We start from the raw sequence: 16198 nt of genomic DNA on the forward strand, positions 1-16198 counted from the left end.
AGAAAACAAAAGCAAAGGTCTGATTGGTTGCTATGGGCAACATCACCGGTGATGTTTGTCTCCAGTGTTAATAAATACTCCCCCTATTGTATTATACCTACTGGATTTTAAGGTACAGCCTATGGCAAGTGATGGTTGGTAACTGTAAGTTTATGGTTATCATAACCTGTAAGGATCTGGTCTTGTTATCCTGCCTATGTAAAGATGCTTGCTTTATGTCAATTCTGAAAGAAAAGATAGCATTTATAAAAATATAATTTATTTTTATTAAAACCTGGCATTCTGCTCCTTACCTGCATCAGTGAGAAAAAGTGGTTAATAAGTATCCCGGTGTGATCCTGTAGCCACCCATCATTCATAATGTCTGTGCGCTCTTGTTCTGCCTCCTCCTTCCTGTTGTCACATATGTCCCACAGACGGTCCCGGAGATCCTAAGCGGAAAAGCACGCAGGAAACATGAAGGGTAACAAGGGGACATTTTTTGATGGACCCCTATGGTTATATTATGTGACCAGCCAGCACACTGCATAGATAGGAACAACATATATGTGACTCAAATGAGACAGGTGTGTAAGTGAAGCTTATTGGCTTGTCTCAAGGCTGATGTCCCACGCAGAGATTACTGGCCAGCGATAGATCTCTGCTACATCGGGCGACTAATCTCCCCATAATGCCTTTTCACCAGAAGTCGCCCGAAGTCGCGCAAAGTTTCCTGAATGAGGGGACTTCAGAAAACCGAAACAATGCATAGGCCTTTCCACCGGCGACTCCCTTTGCATTTAGGAGAGATTAGTTGCTCATGGTAGCGAGATTGCAGGAGACAATCTCCAATCTCTGCGTGGTACATCAGCCTTATAATCACAACCATTAGCTATTTGATGATAACATTTACCAACAAGTGTTATTTGCATTTTAAAGGACATGTACACCCTACATTTTCCCACCATGTATGTAAGTTGGGCACATCTCTCCTACTCATGTGTACTGCATATATCCCCTTTGTTTGGCAGCATCATAACAATTTCCTAAAACAAATAGCAGCTTTCACCCGGCAGCCATTTTCCTTCTGACATCATCAGTGACATTTACATCAGGAAACAGCACGTGTGTGCTGCAATGAAAAATTCAGGCTTACACAGGCAGAACTTATTTTGATAAAAAGTCCTGCTGGGATTGTGCCACGCTACAGTTAAACTGAGTTTGGGAGAGGAGGTTAGTAGAAAAAAAACCTGTTTCTCCACCACAGCTAGAGCAGAGTTTCTATGGAACCCAAGTCTTCATTGGCTGCTAGACTGAAGGGTGTGATTGGTAGCCTGAGTTGAGAAGAACTGAGCATGCTCAATTGCCAAGAGCCAAAGTCAGTTCCTAAGGGAGAGGCTGAGTGGGGTAGAGGAGGAGAAGAAATCACACGTGATTAAGGAGATCCTGTAGCCTTACTATTAATAACAGGAGTGGCAGGTATTTAAAAAAATTATAAAGGTTGTTTACTGATTACATTTTCTTGTGGGGGGTTTACATGTCCTTTAAGTGGCAGATTTTTACCACAAACTCATAGATGTCTGGTTTTTCAGGGTGTCTGTGAGAATGGATGACAGATATAAGTGTGAATGTGAGGGGACAAGGATGTAAGTGCAGATACTGTATATATTCTACCCCATAGCCTACTAGAAGTACTACTGCCCTGCAACTGCGTTTCTAACTACAACTGTACTTATAATAAACGTGAAATTACAGGATATTATTCTTATAACGATTAACATGTTCTCACATCAGCTCTTTGATGAAGCTCTGCTTTTGTTTCCTCGTCCTCCCACAAGTCGTCTGCGGTAGAATTAAAGTCCGACTGCCACTGAGACACGAATTCCTGCTTGTGATCCGGCCGCTTCAAGTAATCCTTCAAATGAACCCTGCAACAGAATGGGCGTACATAAGTAGCGCTTTATAAATAAAGATATACATACATACATTTGTTATGGAAAATGTACTGGGCCACATTCAGTTCAGTGAGAAAAATTCTCATGGTTTATCCTGTGAAAACGAATGGACCAGATTCAATTGAAGGAGAAAAATGTTCTAGTTCTGTCCCATACATTTCACTAGAGTTTTCACGTGATAAACAGTGAGACATGTTTATTCTGAATTGAACTGAATCTCAAATTGAATCTCAAACTGAGTCCACTGAATCTGGTCCTATGGGCAGGAATCAGTTCAAGGGGAAAAAGGTGAAAACTCATGGAGCAGATTAAATTTGAAATTCAATTTCATTTAGAAAAACACTATGAATGGGGAAAAAACTGAAATGGAATTAGGAGAAAAATTGTTGAATCCCGTGCATAAGTTTTCATGTGATAAACCATAATATAACTTGTTCTCACTGAACTGAATCTGGCCCATTATTAAGACTGATAATATTTAATATCACATAAAGTCATATCCTGATTTTACATTCTTTTTCTTCCATTTTCTTTTTGGCACGAAGACAGAAGAAAGAAGAGGATCGTAGGCTCGTAGCTATCCCAACCCGGGGTATCAGGTAAGTGATTACAATCACTGGGGGTGCCTAACATTTTGGTAGCCCCCAGTGATTTTACCTTTTCATCTCCTTTAATAGCGCAATATTATTTTATGTCATTAGAGCAGTGATCCCCAACCAGTGGCTCAGGGGCGACATGTTGCTCCCCAACCCCTTGGGTGTTGCTCTCAGTGCCCCCAAACCAGGGAGTTATTTTTGAATTCCTGACTTGGGGGCAAGTTTTGGTTGAATAAAAACAAGATTTCCTACCAAATAAAGCCCCTGTAAGCTGATAGGGTGCATAGAGGCACCTAATAGCCAATCACAGCCCTTATTTGGCTCCTCCATGAACTTTTATGGTGCTTGTGTTGCTCTCCAAGTCTTTTTATATTTGACTGTGGCCCACGAGTAAGAAAGGTGCATTAAAGCAAAAGAAATCTGCACACACAGTTAGGTGTACTGTTAATGTATTTCATTAAAATAAAAAGAAGCTATATACTTACTGAAAATGTTATGGTGGAAAAAAATAACATACCTGATATCATATAAATAGTGAATCACAGTTAGTCGTTCCTGCCTCAGATTCCTCAGCACAGTTTTGATGGTCATTCCATAGACATTTTCTATAGTCTTCCAATATGGTACAAGGAATGCTGGGATTTCCTACCAAATGCATATTTATTTAGAATGACTGTGTTAATGAATGGACATTTCCATTTTCTTCTTAACTATAGAAGTTCATTTTCGCGGGTAAAGTCTAAGCCATATATGAATCCAACAGGATTGTTTTGCCTCCATTAAGGATCAATTATATCTTAGTTCCACTACAAGGCACTGTTTTTTTATTACAGGTATGGGACCCATTATCCAGAATGGGGTTTTAAGGATAAGTGATCTTTCCATAATTCGGATCTCCTACCTAAATAATGCTAAATAAATGTCTTAAACAGTAATTAAACCCAATAGGATTGTTTTGCCTCCAATAAGGGGTAATTATATCTTAGTTGGGATCAAGTACAGGTACTGTTTTATTATTACAGAGAAAAGGGAATCATTTAACCATGAAATAAACCCAATAGGGCTGTTCTGCCCCCAATAAGGGGTAATTATATCTTAGTTGGGATCAAGTACAGGTACTGTTTTATTATTACAGAGAAAAGGGAATCATTTAACCATTACATAAACCCAATAGGGCTGTTCTGCCCCCAATAAGGGGTAATTATATCTTAGTTGGGATCAAGTACAGGTACTGTTTTATTACAGAGAAAAGGGAATCATTTAACCATGAAATAAACCCAATAGGGCTGTTCTGCCCCCAATAAGGGGTAATTATATCTTAGTTGGGATCAAGTACAGGTACTGTTTTATTATTACAGAGAAAAGGGAATCATTTAACCATTAAATAAACCCAATAGGGCTGTTCTGCCCCCAATAAGGGGTAATTATATCTTAGTTGGGATCAAGTACAGGTACTGTTTTATTATTACAGAGAAAAGGGAATCATTTAACCATGAAATAAACCCAATAGGGCTGTTCTGCCCCCAATAAGGGGTAATTATATCTTAGTTGGGATCAAGTACAGGTACTGTTTTATTATTACAAAGAAAAGGGAATCATTTAACCATTAAATAAACCCAATAGGGCTGTTCTGCCCCCAATAAAGGGTTATTATATCTTAGTTGGGATCAAGTACAGGTACTGTTTTATTATTACAGAGAAAAGGGAATCATTTAACCATGAAATAAACCCAATAGGGCTGTTCTGCCCCCAATAAGGGGTAATTATATCTTAGTTGGGATCAAGTACAGGTACTGTTTTATTATTACAGAGAAAAGGGAATCATTTAACCATGAAATAAACCCAATAGGGCTGTTCTGCCCCCAATAAGGGGTAATTATATCTTAGTTGGGATCAAGTACAGGTACTGTTTTTATTACAGAGAAAAGGGAAATCATTTTTAAAAACTTAAATCATTTGATTAAAATGGAGTCTATGGGAGATGGCCTTCCCCTATTTCAGAGCTTTATGGATAACAGATTTTCTTCTGTCCCAAAAATGTGAGGCAGATGCCCCTAAAAAAAGAAATGAATTAAGGCAGGGGTGGAATTTTACTGTGGTGAGCCCTAGGTGGCACTAATGTGGCGAATCTATTGGCAGTAAAATGCCAAAATGATTTTGCTGCTCCTTTAATAGCATTCTTTATATTTTAAACTCCCTTTGGCAGAAATCAAGACCCAGAACGGAATTGGGCTGCACTCACTTTCGGAAGTGGCTCATTTACGTACACCCATTCAGGGGATCCAGGCTGGATGGGTGGTGGTCCAACAGGAGTGACAGCGACTGGTTCAGGGCTGGCAGGTACAGACTTAGCCTTCTTTCCAGGAGACCTTCCACGTGGTGAACCTTAAATATACAGGGGAAAAATGAATCTTACCTCTGTAATAAAATGTGACCAATGAGAGACAATGCGATTTGCTTGGATAATCTAGGAAGAGATGGACTGGAAATAAAAGGAAACTATACCAACAAACATTGCTGGGCCTCCTCAAAAATATATTGCATCTCTCCTTGAAGGTGGCAGTAGCTCCAGGGTTCCCATAGTGGCCTGTGTCAATTGATGCACCGAACATGCCCCTTAAGAATCCCCTTTAATGGATATTTATATTTAAAGTGCTGACCAGATGTCAAAGGAAGCAAAACTTTCCCTTAAAAAAAAAGTTTTCCCTCTATAAACCGAAGCGCCTATTAATCGGATGTATAAATATATGGATTAACCATTTGGTTTTTAAATTTAGATTAATGAAAAAAGCAAAAAAAGTGAACTTGCTTGTGGCTTGTAGCGTGAATAGATATCCGGTGCAGCGAACACGCAAGGAGGCCTTTCAACACGTGCAAGTCAAAAGTGTTATCTTCTTTATGGTTTTCTTTTAAATAAATGAAAAACCACTGTCTTTTTTAGAGGCCACAAAATGCCACAACTTGATAACAAACTATTTTTGTAAGTCTTCAAAGGAGAGCATTGTTCTCACAGAGAATGACATTTGTAATAAAGACGTCCTGGGCACTCAGATACAGTGTTACTAGCAACTTGGATACGTTATTTTATTGATTTGGTTTGGAAATCTCCATATCCACGCCGGCCTGGCATTCATTACAAAAAGGCCAACTGAGAATCCAGAATACAGATTCCCCTTAACATGATATGTGTCTCTGAATTCTAAGGTTCCATCTAGGATACATATTTATGCACCAACAAGTGACAGCAACACAGTGCAGGGAATCAGCAGAAAAGAAGATGGGGGGCTACTGGGGCATCTTTGGGGGCACAGATCTTCCCTGCTAAAGGGCTGTGGTTGCCTTGGGCAGGTACAGAAGCACAAAAAATAATGTACAGTATTTCTTCCCTACATCTTTAGTTAAGCATTGTCATTTAAGATACAAGACACAAGGGACTTCCTATGGGAAGTCAACCCACAGACACAGTATGACCTTTTACTGATTATTTGTACAGACATCTGCCAGTATGGTGCATTGGTGGATTAGCTTTTCAAGCATGCCCGATTGATGAGCTAACAATATCCATAGTACATTGATATTAGTGGGGATCAAGGGGCCACCATAGTGAAAGGGAACATGTATGGCCAGCTTAAAGCATGTGGAGATTTCTGACTTTTGGGAAAGTGATGGTTAAAGGCTGTGACAGACAGGGAGATTAGTCGCCACGCGACAAATCTCCCTTGTTGGGGGGCGACTAATCTCCCCTAAATGCCATCCCACTGGCTAGAATGTAAATCACCGGTGGGATGGCATACACGGTGCCACAATTTGCCGAAGTCGTGGAAGTTTCCACTCAAGGCAACTTCTGTGACTTTGGCAAATTGCAGAAAAGCAGAGATTTAAGCCACAAGTGTGCATTTTCTGTCTGATATCTGTTCCATTAGCGCAATGACAGGTGGATGCCAGGTACCGCATACATAGGCGTTGGGTAGGATCGGCATTTTTCCATTGGTGGAAAAAATGCATAATGTGACATAACCTGTAGACATATGTATATTGATGGCTTGGAAAAGGTTTATCTAGGGCAAAAGGAAATTAGTGGCTTGTTCATAGGAAAATGTTGCCTAAGGCACGAAGAAATGCGTGATACAACCACAAACATGAACATTTAGTAAAAGTAAACGGATTATTTTTTCTTGTGTTAAAATCCAGTAACAATCACTGTGCCACTAATTTCCCATTAATAGTAAATATAGCTGCCCATAAGCATTCTTTAACTACAGGTACAGCACAAGACACAACGTAAAAATGTAATTGCACTCAACCAGATTTTCGAGAGTCTTTTCCTTTAGGTGTCTCTGGTTTCTTGTCCTTCTTGTCCTTCGAGGTGTCAGACCGTTTTCGAGATTCTGCAAAACATGCAAAAGAAATATCATTTTGTCCGATGGTGGTGTCTCAATTTTAGCTACATGCCTTACAGCTAAGTGAGTAAGCTATCTGACATTAGGTACATACATACATGGGCAGATTTAAGCTGCTGATTCGAGTCCTTTAGAGACCAATTCGGTAGCTTATCTGCCCATGTATGGGGTCCCCTGACAGGCTTCCCCGATCCCAGTTTGATTTTCCTGTCAAGGACCGCATCAATGATGTCCGACGGCTCCTATTTCCCTTGTTGTTATATGACCGTTTGGCCTGAGGGCACCTTTACTGATTGGAATAGATGCCTGCTGCTTAAAAACTTATGCTGGGACTACATAGTAAGATCTCATTTAGCAAGGCCACAAAAAAGTGGATCTTTGTCCAGTTGGCCACCACCATACCCAGTCTGCCATTTAGAAAAAGGGAACAAAATGGTCGAAATCACACTGTGATTCTCAAACAATACATGCCTGTCACTTGACAGGACTGGTCAACTTACTGAGTGAGGGACAACAGAAAGGATTACATTACACAATTGTTCATGGGGAATACAATTGCCAATGCTGTAATACGACAATCACACCCTAAAAACAATACAAACCTCTTGGAGATTTGGAGCCTTTCCTGCTTTTTTTTGCTGATTCCTTGCTTGAAGCTGATGGAGGTCGTAAATTGTTAGTGGCTTCTGGAGCTGGAGGAGGAGATGGCGGTGGCGGTGTTGGTGCGGCTACTTCTGGTGGTGGGAGATCTTCTTTCTTTTCGTTTTTTTTGCCTGTGAATGTATGTAGAAATATAAATGATTCTTAGAAAAGCTTGATTTTTATTATCGACACATATTAACACCACTATGGGGGTTATGTGAGAAAAGGCACTAAGTTTGTCTTTTATTGGTTGCTATGGGTTACTGCTCCTGGGCAAACACAGTGCCTTTTATTACATATGGGGATAAGAATATTATTTTCCTTACTATTTAATACAGGTTTTTCCTTAATAATAAATAGGTTTCAGACTGTTTGGGGGTTCAGGTTTTCTGTAGAAATTAATGAGCTAATTTGATTGTTTGGACCTAGGGTCAAACAACTGAATTACAACACTGGGTATAGGAGCCGTCGGACCGAGAAACACATGAATGAGCCGATGTGGTTTCCAATCCAACAGGAAAATCATACCTGCCGACTGACACCTTGCCAATTTGTGATCAGATATCGATTGGGGGGGCCAGTCTGGCCCCATACACAGGCAGATAAGCTGCTGAATCTGTCTAAGGGTGACACTGAGCTACTAGTAGCAGCTACTTGTGGCTACTAAAATAGACAATGCTGATCATTTACTGATAATTGCCTCTATGTGTGTTTTAGCAGAGGCAATTCTCAGTATTGTCTATGGCAGAGTGTTTTCTGGGGTTTAGTAGCCATGAAAAAGTAGCTGCTACTAGTAGCTCAGTGTGTCTTCACCCTAAAGGACTTGATTCGGCAGCTTAAATCTGCCCGTGTATGGGTGCTTTAACAGCCTGCTCGCTGCTGTAGGAGTGAATGCTAATAGCCAGCTGACTGGAGTAGACTAATTTGGGAGGCACATTCTTCTATATTCAGTTCTATATAGGAACCAATACCTTTCCCCCTGTTCAGTCATACTTGCATTTACTTTGGACAGCTCTGAGAACCTGCAGGAAATTCTCAGTACCGGCACCAAATCACTGTTGTTCCCAGTGGTTGGTCTGGAATCAGCTGTTGAACACCCACATTAATATTGTGTCATTTCTGCAATATGGTTGTTATTCTGTCATTTTACCACTTTTCATTACTCTACCTACAAAGCCTATCTGTGTCAAACTCTGACCACAGCTAAATGCTGTAAGCTACACATGGTGTACAAACCGCAAACAAAACAGTCATGCTTTCCATACCTCGGTTTTGCTTATTGACGAGAGCTGTCAAGTATACTTCTTCTATTCTCTTGCACAGAACGCCAACTTCCACTTCCCCATTAACTTTGATTAGAATATTCTGCTGCTCTGAAAACCACATTTCTAAATTCTTCCAGTGGTCAAGAAATCCTGTAATTCTGTAAAAGAAGCGCAGATTTAGGGCAGCAAATCTGGGCAGTGAATATGCAAGAAAACTGCTACTTAGCTTTTATGGATCACAGGCCTTACTGCAAATCAGCTGGTACAAAAGTAACCACTGTGTGTGAATGTGATAGGGATGTAGAGTGTAAGCTCCTCTGGGGCAGGGACTAATGTAAATGATGCATAATCTCTGTACAGCACTGGGCATTTATTAACACTACATAAAGAACTCTGCCCATTCATTGGCTGATAGGGCCTAGCATGTATGTGTGCCTTGGCTTGTTTGTGTGCACTGTGAATCCTATGACCCCAGGGGGCGGCCCTTAGTACTTAAAATGACAATTTTCTATATAGGATTACCCAATAGCACATACTACTAAAAAGTATATTTATATGAAATTGGTTTATTTAGATGGAGCAGGGTTTTACAAATTAGTTTGTTTATGCAATATATTTTTATAGAGACACTGTTTGGGGGTATAGTTTTCCTTTAAAGGGGCTTTCCAACTTTGAGTTAACTTTTAGTATCATACAGAGATTAATATTCTGAGACAGCTTGCAATTGGTCTTCATTGTTATTATTTGCAGTTTTTGTTCGGCAGATCTCCAGCTTGGAGTTTCAGCAGCAATTTGGTTGCTAGGATGCCAATTACCTTAGCAACCAGGGTGTGGTTTAAATGAAAGACTGATATATGAATAGGAGAGGACCTGAATAGAAAAATAATTAATAAAAAGTAATAATAACAATTAACCTATAGCCTCACAGAGCAATAGTTTTTTGGCTCTGGGGTCAGTGACCCCTATTTGAAAGCTGGAAAGAGATAGAAGAAGATGGCACATAGTTCAAAAACTGTAAAAAATAATGATGACTAATTGAAAAGTTGCTTAGCATTGGCCTTACTATACTAAAAGTTAACTTAAAGGTGAACCACCCCTTTAATACTAATAACAGATAATAATTAGCATAAGGGTTGGGCTCAAAAATAATTGCCCCCCTCCCACAGTCTGGGATTAAATGATATCCCTTGAGATACTATACAGCATGAGTAAAGTAGAAGGACATAGCTTTCGTGTGTACTGAACTCATTCTCTGTATATTTGCATATATATTTCAGTGGGTGCTGCCATATTGCAAGAGAATTTCTAGATGCGCCGTACAGTCCTACCCCACCTGTGCTGTATCTGGTCCATTGTTTGATCTGCTTCCATTCTCGTAGTTTGAATACAGGGAGGACTATCAATTTTCTCTCCAGATTTATCTATTTCACCTGCAAAAAGATAATAGAACAGTTTTAAAAGCAGGCTCAAGTGGTAAAGTACTGGGGTGGGGCGGGAGGGGTCACAACAGCATAAGTTGCTACAATGCTTAAAAGAACAGTAACACCAAAAAATGAAAGTGTATAAAAGTAACTAAAATATAATGTGCTGCTGCCCTGCACTGGTAAAAGTTGTGTGTTTACTTCAGAAAGTCTACAATAATTTATATAAATAAGCTGTTATGTAGCCATGGGGGCAGCCATTCAAAGGAGAAAAGGCACAGGCACATAGCAGATAACATATAAAACACTATTGTATTCTACAGAGCTTATCTGTTATCTGCTATGTAACCTGTGCCTTTTCTCCTTTTTTCCAGCTTGAATGGCTGCCCCCGTGGCTACACAGCAGCTTATTATATAAATTATAGTAGTTTTACTGTAGCAAACACACCAGTTTTACCAGTGCAGGGCAACAGTGCATTATATTTTTATTACTTTAAAGCTCTTTCATTTTTTGGTGTTACTGTTCCTTTAAGGCAAGCAATAAAGCAAGTAGGCAAGAATATGTTTTCCTACAACTGCTTCAGGGCTCTCGCATATATAAACTAAACAAACTATTCAGCCAACATCACTATTGTGTGAAAGGGTTTGGTGGCCTTGTTTTGGGCTGGTGGTTAGAGAACTCATTTCTTAATTGTTGGTCTACTGAAGTGCCCCATGTAACATTTGCCTTGTAGATTGTAAGCTTTTTTGGGCAAGGCTCTCTTCACCTCTTGTATGGGTTTTTGATTGCTTTATATGTTACTCTGTATGTCCAATGTATGAAACCCACTTACAGCGCTGCGGAATATGTTGGTGCTTAAATGTTAATAATAATAATTTGCCTTCCCCTGTTCCTCTAAACAAATTAGACCTCTCCTGAGCACCTTTCACATGCACCTTTGATATGAAAAAATGCCAATTAAATTATACAGTAGCACAAGGTGCAAATTACCTAGTGGGAAAAAGTTATAACATGATCATGTAATATACATGTATTGCACTATTGTTTTACAGTACAGGGGCTAAACATTGCTATATAATAATACATATAAACAGTAACAGATTATGAGGCACAAGTTAGGCGGCAGAGGGGACACACAATCCAATGTGACTGCTGGTCACACATTAAATATGACCTTGTCTATTATCTGACTGAAATGAAACACAGTTACAGCTTCTTTTTCTTCTGCCTCCGCTGTTGCCCAAGCCATGTCTAGGCACTAGCACACAGTACAGTAGGACTGCAGGTCTATGGAATTATCCTCCTGTATTCCACTAGGGTAAATATTTACCTAGAGTTGCTCATGTTTGGAAACACGTGGAATATTCTTTCATTCTTCAACTTACTGATTATTGTAGACATGCGCTGTAACACTTCATTGTCTGATATTTCTATTAACACAGCAAAGTCAAGAGCAGATGGAGCCACAGGGAGATCCTTTGGTGCTGCTGGATCTGTTACTAAAGAGGCAAACTTGTTATTATTCCCCTTTATTCCATTCAAATCAGTGTGTGAGCCAGTGAGAGCCTTTTCAAATAATGTGGCCTGAGTTTCCGTCATAGGGAATCCCTCCATGATCCACCCTGTGTTAGCTGGGATGCGACTACAAGGAGAAAAGCAACAAAAAGCAAAATAATTAAAAAACCACAAATAATAAAAACTGAAGACAAAATTGCAAAATGTCTCAGAAAAGTTAACTCATAGTTGAACATCCCTAACTGCATAGCAGTGCTGTACTTCTAAAAAATTCTGGATTAGTGGTGCAAATAACTGAACCCATACCATTACCCTGATTAGTTTATGAATAGCTTACTTGATGGCTTCAACAAGTATACTGATAAGCAGCTCATCTGGGACACTCTTCCCACTCTTTAAATGTGTCTCTGCCAGTCCACCAAGCTGTGCCCGTGCAGAGAGCTGTAAAAAGCAATAAGGCAACTCTTAGACATGAAAATCCAAACATTAAAACCCTAAGCACACAAAGGGGGCAATGTAATGACAGAGGCACAGCCTACTATAGGGCTAACCCTGAGCAAGTAGCACTAACTGGAAATCTGTTTCAAAGCAAGCCTCTGATTGGTTGCTAAGGGTTACTAGGGTTACGGAGATACTTTGCACCGTATAATATATTACTCTTGTGTCCTAACTGTTGGTTTTTATTAGGGATAATTGACAATAGAATTCCAGTTCTAAGATATATAGCATGGGGAAATTTATGAACTTGGATGCAACTAATTCAGTAACCCAAATTAATCAAACAGAAATCTTCTCTTTACTTAGATTTCCCATAGTTGTCCATTTCAGTGATGCAAAATACATAATAGTTCACTGGTTTATAAGGGCGGCCAAAAAAACAGGCAAATCCATTACAAATGGCTGAATTGGAGCTGCCAAAGCTCAATGCTGATTAGCTGCTGCAGGTTCCTGTAGCGATGAAAATATGTTCATCTTTTACTGAAATTCTAAAACTTTGCAACCAGTTTCATGCACCATGATCATATTATTTATATATATTTAATACCTATTTCTGGAGGAGGCAATAACCCACACAGCAGTTAGCAGCTAAATTGCAGAGCAGAAGAAAAAGCAGCACCCAACCAGCCTGAAACCACATTTACCTTTGGCACAGTATCTTCTATTGCAGGCTTTAATATTTGATGTAGAGATAACTCTTTATCTGATTCACGGGCTTCTGCAGCTGGAATAAGAGAAATACTTTCAGCACTTTAGCAATAAATGAACATGTAAGTGTAAAATGCAGATCTATGTAGTTTCACAGCATTGGTGTAAGGCTGCGCTAGGATGTTACCATTTGCACTGAAATGCAAAAGGTAAAATATCCAATCCAATTAAAAATACGTGTTACTCACCAACCCCTTGGATGTTGCTCCCTGTGGCCTCAGAGCAAGTGATCATTTTTGAATTTCTTGCTTGGAGGCAAGTTTTGGTTGCATAAAAACCCAGTATAATGCCAAACAGAGCCTTCTGTAGGCTGCCAGTGAACATAGGGTCTACCAAATAGCCAATTATAGCTTATGTTGGCACTCTGGCACTCTCTTTTTCCATGCTTGTGTTGCTCCCTGATACTTTTTCCATTTGAATGTGGCTCACGGGTATAAAAGGTTGGGGATCCCTGCATTATATGGACTGGCAGCCTACAGGAGGCTCTGTTTGGCAGTACAATCATCTGGTCTTTATGCAACCAAAACTTGCCTCCAAGTCGGGAATTCAAAAATAAGCCCCTGCTTTGAGGCCACTGGGAGCAACATCCAAGGGGTTGGGGAGCAACATGTTGCCCCCGAGCCACTGGTTGGGGATCACTGGCCTAAAGTCTGTTTCTTCTGTGTACTAGGGTGTTCTTTGCAATGGGAGGGCTTCAAAGTGAATAAAGCTCAAACAGTGGATAAGCAAACACTTATCTTTCTCTCCACAAACACCCAACGTTAACACGTTCTGAGATCCTCCTGAGATATAGAAATTACTTACATGCAGGCTTGCTGCCACTTCCCACAACAGGTATCTCTTCGCCATTAGTAACAGGAGCAGGACTGTCTATGGGCTACAAAGATAGAAGTGAAGAACCATTAGCATCTGTGTGTGAGGGAACCAAATGCTCTACATCTTGGGCAAATGACCAATTTAATAAGAGGAGGAGAGCATTCTTCATTTTTATCTCCCATTCGTGTCAAGCATAGAAGATAAGGATTCTGCATAGAGTGATGTGGTTTTCTCATTTATAAAAGGTTCATTCATGCATAAAACAAAATATGTAATACTGAGTACAACAGAGAAGCATCTGAAACTAGTGATTTATATAAACTGTGAGATGCCGTAAGGTGACATTGACAAGAGCATTTCTCTGCTATCACTTTGCTGCTTTCACAAACGCAGCCTGTATATTATGAACTTGAATTTTATTTGTCCCAGTATGCCCACTATAAAATTCTGCTACACATGGACAAGCCCAAGCTGCCTGTAATAGGAGTTAATGCTTCTGAGATCAACACCTATGGCCTTTGGGCACTGTTTATCTGACTTTTCCTATTCAAACAAACCCCCCACCCATAAAGTATAACAAGGCTACAGATATAGGAGAACATTAGTGTTCTGAGAGTTCTGAGAATATCTAGGACAGCAATATAGGCACTGACCCCAAATATTACACTAGTTGACCTACAAGCTGGGGTTTCGTCTGTATCAAGAGAGCAAGCAGCCATTCACCCTAGGCTACAGAGATTCAGGTTTGTGTACTTATGTTTAAGGTTTAGTGCATGCCTAGATGTAATAGGTATACCCTGAGTGTGAGGCAAATAAGGGTTAAAATCACACAATGAGGGACAGATAGAGGCCAGATTGTAAAATGGTATCAGTGCATTAATGGTATCAATCAAGAGATATATCTGAGCCTATTAATACTAAGATTACAATGTGGGACAACTATGGACCAATGGGTAAAGCACAACAGACAAGCAGCCTAGGAAATCTTAGTTTGGGTTTTAGTTTAGAAAGAATAAGAAGCTGTGTGTTTTCTACACAATGACCTTGAGATGTACTACTACCTTGTTCTCTTTATCTGCTCCTTCTTGTATGGGCCTCAGAACATCCTCGGTCTTTTCCAGTTCCCCGTCATTAAATGCTTGAATAGCTTCCTCCAGAAGGGTGTCCACAGAGAGAACTTGGATGCTATACACTGACACAAAACATCCATTTAAGATAAATATAGAAAGATCTGTTTTTATGTATTAACTTAAGACTATGGCATATGTAATATGTGCACTAAGGGTAAGAAAAATAACCCAAACAATCTTTGTCACATGACACTAGGTGATGGCAATTTTTGAAAACAAGCAAGTTGCAGGTAAACCTCAGTTTCTTTGTTAAATTATAATAAAGCAGTAGCAATCTTAATGAATCAGATAAAAGTGAGTGTAGGACTGGCTGCCAGATCGGGGGTGAGTGAGTGTAGGACTGGCCGCCAGACCGGGGGTGAGTGAGTGTAGGACTGGCCAGACCAGGGGTGAGTGAGTGTAGGACTGGCCAGACCGGGGGTGAGTGAGTGTAGGACTGGCCAGACCGGGGGTGAGTGAGTGTAGGACTGGCCAGACCGGGAGTGAGTGAGTGTAGGACTGGCCAGACCGGGGGTGAGTGAGTGTAGGACTGGCCAGGTCGGGGGGTGAGTGAGTGTAGGACTGGCCAGGCTGGGGGTGAGTGAGTGTAGGACTGGCCAGACCGGGGGTGAGTGAGTGTAGGACAGGCCAGACCGGGGGTGAGTGAGTGTAGGACTGGCCAGGCCAGACCGGGGGTGAGTGAGTGTAGGACAGGCCAGACTGGGGGTGAGTGAGTGTAGGACTGGCCAGACCGGGGGTGAGTGTGTGCAGGACTGGCCAGACCGGGGGTGAGTGAGTGTAGGACTGGCCAGACCAGGGGTGAGTGAGTGTAGGACTGGCCAGACCGGGGGTGAGTGAGTGTAGGACTGGCCAGACCGGGAGTGAGTGAGTGTAGGACTGGCCAGACCGGGGGTGAGTGTAGGACTGGCCAGACCAGGGGTGAGTGAGTGTAGGACTGGCCAGACCGGGGGTGAGTGAGTGTAGGACTGGCCAGACCGGGGGTGAGTGAGTGTAGGACTGGCCAGACCGGGAGTGAGTGAGTGTAGGACTGGCCAGACCAGGGGTGAGTGTAGGACTGGCCAGCCTGGGGGTGAGTGAGTGTAGGACTGGCCAGACCGGGGGTGAGTGAGTGTAGGACTGGCCAGACCGGGAGTGAGTGAGTGTAGGACTGGCCAGACCGGGGGTGAGTGTAGGACTGGCCAGGTCGGGGGTGAGTGAGTGTAGGACTGGCCAGGTCGGGGGTGAGTGAGTGTAGGACTGGCCAGACCGGGGGTGAGTGAGTGTAGGACTGGC

The 16198-nt window shown here is 41.2% G+C and overlaps 1 protein-coding gene across 3 annotated transcripts in view; it reads right to left on the reverse strand.

The window, feature by feature from the left end:
- spef2 (sperm flagellar 2) overlaps window positions 1-16198 on the reverse strand; it is a 107461-nt gene that overhangs the window by 52844 nt on the left and 38419 nt on the right. For 2 of the 3 annotated variants that reach the window (XM_031894707.1, XM_031894698.1), the window contains exons 12-24: window positions 14855-14988; window positions 13785-13857; window positions 12917-12996; window positions 12112-12215; window positions 11645-11901; window positions 10171-10267; window positions 8838-8995; window positions 7533-7703; window positions 6835-6918; window positions 4773-4915; window positions 3048-3175; window positions 1769-1907; window positions 294-431 (exon numbers count right to left, since the gene is read on the reverse strand). In XM_031894707.1, coding sequence (XP_031750567.1) covers window positions 294-431; window positions 1769-1907; window positions 3048-3175; window positions 4773-4915; window positions 6835-6918; window positions 7533-7703; window positions 8838-8995; window positions 10171-10267; window positions 11645-11901; window positions 12112-12215; window positions 12917-12996; window positions 13785-13857; window positions 14855-14988 — 1706 coding nt within the window. The remainder of the gene's footprint in view (window positions 1-293; window positions 432-1768; window positions 1908-3047; window positions 3176-4772; window positions 4916-6834; window positions 6919-7532; window positions 7704-8837; window positions 8996-10170; window positions 10268-11644; window positions 11902-12111; window positions 12216-12916; window positions 12997-13784; window positions 13858-14854; window positions 14989-16198) is intronic. The other variant, XM_031894702.1, reaches the window with a different exon arrangement.

Source organism: Xenopus tropicalis, chromosome 1 (assembly GCF_000004195.4).
Source record: "Xenopus tropicalis strain Nigerian chromosome 1, UCB_Xtro_10.0, whole genome shotgun sequence".
Lineage (NCBI taxonomy): Eukaryota > Metazoa > Chordata > Amphibia > Anura > Pipidae > Xenopus > Xenopus tropicalis.